This window comes from Cariama cristata, unplaced genomic scaffold (assembly GCF_000690535.1).
Source record: "Cariama cristata isolate BGI_N322 unplaced genomic scaffold, ASM69053v1 scaffold16080, whole genome shotgun sequence".
NCBI classification, from domain to species: domain Eukaryota; kingdom Metazoa; phylum Chordata; class Aves; order Cariamiformes; family Cariamidae; genus Cariama; species Cariama cristata.
In genome coordinates this window covers 13,595-20,391 of record NW_009595398.1, presented here as the reverse complement: position 1 = coordinate 20,391, position 6,797 = coordinate 13,595, and the positions used below count along the sequence as shown (strand labels likewise).

General features: G+C 35.6%; 1 protein-coding gene across 1 annotated transcript; it reads left to right on the top strand.

Moving 5' to 3' along the window:
* Positions 1-1,421: 1,421 nt before the first annotated feature.
* BFAR (bifunctional apoptosis regulator) lies at positions 1,422-6,677 on the top strand. Its single transcript, XM_009701986.1, has 7 exons — positions 1,422-1,752; positions 2,609-2,810; positions 3,175-3,344; positions 4,060-4,204; positions 4,457-4,627; positions 5,137-5,339; positions 6,251-6,677. Exons 1-7 carry the CDS (start codon positions 1,487-1,489, stop codon positions 6,438-6,440), a joined length of 1,347 nt encoding a protein of 448 aa, XP_009700288.1. The 5' UTR covers positions 1,422-1,486; the 3' UTR covers positions 6,441-6,677.
* The last annotated feature ends 120 nt before the right edge of the window (positions 6,678-6,797 follow it).

Genomic DNA, 6,797 nt, shown 5'->3' with positions numbered 1-6,797 from the left:
TGCCTGAGGCGGGGGAAGAGGCCGTCACGCCGCTGCAGGCCTGAACCGTCCGTGCCTCGGTTTTGGGAGCAGCGCAGAGGGGAGGAAGCAGGCTGAAGTTGGAAAGAGGAGGCAGGAGAGGAGCGAGTAAGCTTTTCGGCTTCTGACTCTTCTCTTCTTTGGTGCAGAGACTGAGTGGTGGAATATTTTTGCACCCGCAGAAATCCTGTTGCCTCTCTCTTCCAGAAAAACTAGAGGAATGTTTTTAGGTGCAAAACCTTGGTTTTATTTCTCCTCTTGTAAGTGACGTTTCAGGTTTGTCTTTTAGAAAGCGAACAGTCTTTTGCTTTGCTGGGGAAAGACATGTTTGTAAGCAGTCTGAGGATCCTAGTTGCACTATGGTTTTGTATTTCTGTACTGCTTGTATTTTTTTTATTTTTTTTTTTTTATTCTTTACCAGTTTGCATGCTTACCTCTTTGTGCTTGATCTGGATGGAGAGATGGTAACAGCAGTAAGCAGGAGCCACATGATGGCAAGTGTAAGCATATTTTGTTTTGGTGGTTCCTGAGGAGAAAACTTCATAGTTTTTCAGAGCTTCTAACATATCATGACTGATAAGTAAGTGATCTGGATCAGTGTTTTTTCTTAAGAAACTAGATACAGCCATATGAAAGAATACAGTAGGAACATCAAGCAAATAGGTTTATTTTTTCTTGTAAGCTTGGAACAATCTTAAACTCTTCCCATTTGTGCATTTTCTGAAATACTAGCAAAGAGTAATTACCAATAAAGTTAATATGGAGTTCAGTCCTTCACTGGGATGGCAAGGAGATCAATCCAGATCAATCCCTTACAATTCTGAAGCATATGATTTTGTGGATCAATTTTTTTTCTTTCCTTTTTTTTTTTTTTAACATTGCAGAGCAATGTCTACCATTGACCTTTGTTAGTAATGTTTTATTCCATATACTTGGAAAGAATAATGGTGAAGTAAATTAGATCATTACGTTATACTGGTGTTTTATTTTTGTATTCTCTGGTGGTATTTCCTCATGATATTTCTTTTGATTGGTGTCTTTTACTAAAACCTTGATTAAAGATAGTGTCAAAAGTCATCTGAATCCTAGTCAGTGAGTTTTTTGTTTCACTTTCATGTGTTATGTAACACAGGAAAAGAAAATATAGGGAGATTGAGCCCGGCTATTTACATCTAGAATCTGGTTTTGATTGTAGTTTGCAATGGATATGTTGTTGGAAAAGTAGAAGGTTGTGTTCCATTTCGGGGAGAGCTGATCCAGAGCTAAAAAATTTAAAACCATCAGAGCGACAAAAGAATAATGCAATTCATACATACATAATACAATGATAAATTAAACTGCTTGCAATTCTAAACTTCTGTAGTAACTTTTTTCTTAATGAGGTTTATCTTGTTGCTTTGCAGAAGTAATGCCTTACCTGGTTTGAAGATCTAAGAGAGCTTTCTGTTTGCATAAGGCATAAAAGAAAATGGAAGAAGATGAGACTTTACAAGGTGAAAAGGGGAGGGCAAAAGTTGAAACACATGCTACTCCTGAGCTCGGGCGGCAGATATCAGTTAGTGAGTTCCTTTGCCACTGCTGTTACGACATTCTGGTCAATCCCACCACCCTGAACTGTGGGCATAGTTTCTGTAGACATTGCCTAGCCTTGTGGTGGGTATCGTCCAAGAAGAATGAATGCCCCGAATGCCGAGAAAAATGGGAAGGATTCCCCAAAGTCAACATCCTCCTCAGGTGAGTGTACTATGCCATTTTTGAATTTCTAAAACCACCAAAATTAGTTGTCTGGTTTCTTGAGTGTGCTGCAGATTTTCATAGTTTATTGATAATCTGAACTGTCACAAGGACATTTAAATCCTAAAGTCTTCCGTGTTCTGCACTTGTACTGAACTGTTCAAGTGAACTTTTCTGCATGGAACTAAGAGGCGGGTTGGTTGGCTTTGTTTTGTTAGGGTTTTTTTTTTCCCCCTTTTGAATTTTTTGGGGGATGAGGAGGAGGGATCCTTTTTTGGTATTTGAGACACTTGCATCTTTTAATACAGTTGGTTGTTTCCTAATAATTCTAAGTTTGAATGATCTGTGATAATTGTGTAATTATTTCTGTAATAGGAATTATTTATAGGAAGAAATGTGATCCTATTGCTGAACAAAGCTAGAAATATCAATTTGCAGTCTTGAATTACCCACCAGTTCTTACGTTAATAATACTTTATCTCAGGTTAATAATACTTTAATAAAAAGATGATAGGATTGATGGTAGGCTTTTATGTTATCTTTTGCTTAGCATTTTTGAATAATCAAGGCTTACCAATAGCACACATAATTCTAGTTTTATATAAGAAATAAGGTGTTGGTTTGTTTTTTTTTAATGTGATATTTTAACTTCCTCTGTCTTTAGAAGCTAAGGAAAATGTTGTTTGGAAGTAATTGATTTAAGTTTAACTTTACTAAATATTAATAACTAACGTTTCCTTGCTTTCGAAGATGACAGTCTTTAGTAGAGGCTGGAAAACAAAAATCCAAGTTAGTCCCTTTTCTGAATGTTAAGCCTTAATGGCAATAGTACAGTGACAAATATTTTTCTTATTAGGGATGTTATTGAAAAGCTGTTTTCTGATGCCATTGAACAAAGAAAAGAAGATATTCAACAAAACAGTGATGTAGCACGCAGCTTAGCAACCTTCCAAAAATATGGGAATGACCAGATCCCTACGGTTCCGAACACAGGAAGAATTAATCCTCGAGGAGGAGGGTTTTTCTCAGGCGTTCTGACAGCTTTAACTTGTGTAGCAGTAAGTTTCATCTGGTTGGTTTTCCATATTTGCTTCATTAAGCATGCAATGAAATATACTTAAATTACATGCACATAAAAAAGATGGTCAGCATGGGAGAGACTTGAGCTGAGCAGGGTAAATAAGGTAGCATTCAGAGTTGTCTGTCAGGACCTACAGTTGCAATGTACAGCGAACAGAAGTTAGACAAATTAGGTAAAACTTCAAGATACTTTCTTATAACCTGAATATTCTAGGGTTCATAAAACGGAAGATTCTACATGTCAAGCCCCTTAATGCATGTTTATTTGTATCACTAATATATTTGCTTTGTAGGTAAAGTATCTTTCTTTTTTTTTTTTTTTTTTTTTAAATCTACCTGTAGGTAGTTCTACTTGGATATCACTGGAGTAGCAGAGAATTAGAAGAAGATCTTCTTGTCCACAAGCCTGTTGCTAAATGGACTGCTGAGGAAGTGATACTTTGGCTAGAGCAGCTGGGCCCATGGGCTTCACATTATAAAGAAAGATTTTTACTGGAGAAAGTGAATGGAAGGTGAGAGGCCTAATTGCAAAGAACAGCTATCATTTGATTGGACTACTGGATAGCTTGCATTAGCGACTGTATATTGTAAAATGACTGTACTTTGTTCCATAGATTGTGGGAATATTCTGTTGATTTGTCAGAATAAAATTCAGGGGAAGTTTTAACACTTGTAGTTGAAAACTTTAGTAGTAGATACTAGGCAAGCTAACTGAAATGATTTTAAGAACTTTTAGAATACTGACAATACAGACTGAAATGATACTGAAAATAAAATTCTACTAATGTATTATCCCCCCCTCCCACCTTTTCTTTCTTGTGAAAATATGCATATGCTATATGCATTGTTACATTCCACCAAGAGCTCTAGGTTTGATTTCAGGAGAGCAGACTAGATCTGTGAAGTACTGAAGAACTGTGTTCAGTAATAGCCAACAAGCTGATAAATTTACATGCTGAAAGCAAGCAAGAGAAAAGTTGAAAAGAAGGATATTTAAAACCCAGGCTCTGAGACGCAGTTGATTCGGAACACTTGATATGGAATGTAATGATGATCTCTTAAGGTCCCTTCCAACCCAAACCATTCTATGATTCTACGATTCTGTAATCCAAAAGGTGATACCTTCTATCAGTAGCTTACTATTTCAGTATGTAATTGCTAATTTGTTTGTCATATCTTTTTGGTGAAGAGGCACTGTTTACCTTCTAAATTCTTCTGCTTTTGTAGACTCCTCCTAACACTGACAGAGGAGGATTTCACAAAAGAACCTTACAGTATAGAGAACAGTAACCATAGAAAAGCTATTATGGCGGAACTGGAATGCGTGAAAACTTTAGGCATTAAACCACCACAGAACCTTTGGGAATATAAGGTAAATTTTGTATAAAATCTGTCGTGTATATTAAGTATTTTTAAAGTAGTAACTTTAAAAGAAAATTCTCTTAAAGCCAGGAGGAGTTTTAAGGTAGTAGAATTACCTTTTTAAAAACGGCTCAGTTTAATGAAAAATGTATTGTATTCAGTTGTATTTGAAAAATGATTGTCAGAAAAATCTAAGAACTGGCATGTCCCTTTCATTTTATTTTTTTGACTATTTGAAACTTGATAATCTGATACCTTTCAGGCAGTAAATCCAGGAAAATCACTGTTTCTTCTGTATGCACTGAAGAGTTCTCCAAGACTCAGTATGTTATACCTGTATTTGTTTGATTATGCAGAAGCTTTCCTACCTTTCATCCACACAATTTGCCCTATGCAAGAAGACAAGTATGAAGATATTGTCACAAAACTACTAGTAAGTGTTCAAAACATTAAGTACATTACATGCTTTAATTATAGACATTTTAAGACCAGCAGCATAAAAAGTTCACCATTTCATCTCTCTACAATACAACTTAAAAAGTCCTACAAAGTAAGTGGTTCCTTGATTTTATAGTATGTGATCACCAATGTTGTGATCATTACCTTTAATAAGATTGATTTAAGGCTTTTAAGATTTTAAATCTGTGAAACTGTTTTTGTTTGGTTGGGGTTTTTTTGAAGTTCATATGACTATAGAAAGGCTGTTCACTCAAAATACCCATATTTTAACAAATGGCATTATCAGATCTGACTGTGATGTTTTATTCTAATCTAGTGGAAATTACTGGGTTATAGTATTATCAGAAAGTGTAGTAAAGATAAATTACTGCTTTCAATGTATGAAAAAAACAATTTTTCCACAAAGGAGTAGTGGAAATAAGCCAGTATTGTATCTGTTTAATAGGAAATTGATTAACAATCTCTTTTTATCCTAATTTACAGGACCTTAAAGATCCTTCTTGGAAGCAGTGGAGAGAATTCATTGTAAAGTATTTATTTTTGCCATACCAGTTGATAGCTGAATTTGCTTGGGATTGGCTGGATGTGCACTACTGGACATCAAGATTTATAATTGTAAATGCCATGTTGCTCTCTGTTCTGGAATTATTCTCCTTTTGGAGGCTTTGGTCAAGAAGAGAATTGAAGTAAGTCTTATTGAGTTGTTGAAGAGGGTGGGACGTACATGGCCTTATAAACAGAAAGTAACAGTCTTACAGTTTCACAGTTGCTCACTGAAATGACAGTGTCTAACCACAACTCTTAGGTTAGTAAGAACGTGGGAATCTGAATCCACACATATGCTAGTACTCACTCTTGAATATCTTTAGTTCTGTGAATACTTGAAAGGGTTTCTTATAGCTGGTTTTACTGATCAGATGTAGCAAATGCAGTAACGGTAATAAGCATGTTCTTAACCATTGGGTAAATATTGACCCTTACCTAGAGAACTGCCTTTCATAGTAACTGGTATTAGCTGTCAGCTGAGAACTAAACACAGAAGAATTTTGTCATGATATGCTTATAATGTAGTTATTAAAGGATGAGTCCTCAGGATCATAAATAAGTTTAGTTACGCTGATATTATTTCTGATAGTTGATCAAAATTGCTGTTTTCAGTTACTGCTTTAGCCTTAATTCAAGAATATAAATATTACTTCATAATTGCTGTGATCTTTTATTTCTAGTTTTCAGAACTTGCATGGGAGAAATTCTTGTTTTGGTCTCCCCTGGGTTTTCACTTTCTCTGCCAGTAGCTAGGGGGCAGAACATCTTCAAAAGAGAACAGGGTACATGGACATCGTCTCTGACAAATCTGGAACTTGACCGCTTTAACTTGCTGTGCTTTGTGGTCTGAATAAATTGACTTAATGCTTCCTCATATAAAATCTAGTGTTACTGTATTTCAAGAAAGTTTTTCTGGAGTGCAAAATGATGTTTTACAGGTACCTGAGTAAGGGCTAAATAATTGGCTGCTGCAGCACATATTAGCTTTTTTTAGAATGGGTAAGAACAAAACGGAAGGTTCCTCTAAGCCTCTCCCTTTCCTTTTTCACAGGACTATTCCTCACAGAATGTGGAGGCATTTCTGGAAAGTCTCAACGCAGGGTCTTTTTGTTGCCATTTTTTGGCCTTTTATTCCTCAGTTTGTCTGCAATTGTTTGTTTTACTGGGCCTTGTATTTTAACCCAATTATAAACATTGATCTTGTGGTTAAAGAAGTAAGGCATCTGGAGACACAAGTATAGTGACTGGCATTGGAACTTTTGAGCTGTTTAACTTCTAAAACTGGACGTTTGAAATAAGCTTTGCTTTTTTTCTTTATATATGTGGCAGTGAAAGTGGTAGATTATGTTAATTTAAACATACAAAAAAGCCTTAAGGTAAGTTACTCTTAAACCAGCTGATTCCAAATCTAAGGTTGGGCTTTATTATCCAAAAGGAATTTTCTATTGGGGGAAAAAAAATTACATTCCTGATTTAGCCATGTAAAACTTATATAGTCATGTCATCCTATTTTTGATCAAATCAAACTTCTGTCTTGAGCATTGTGGTTATTTTCAAGCCTGCCTTAAAATCAGTGTCTTCTGTACAGCTACAGTGAT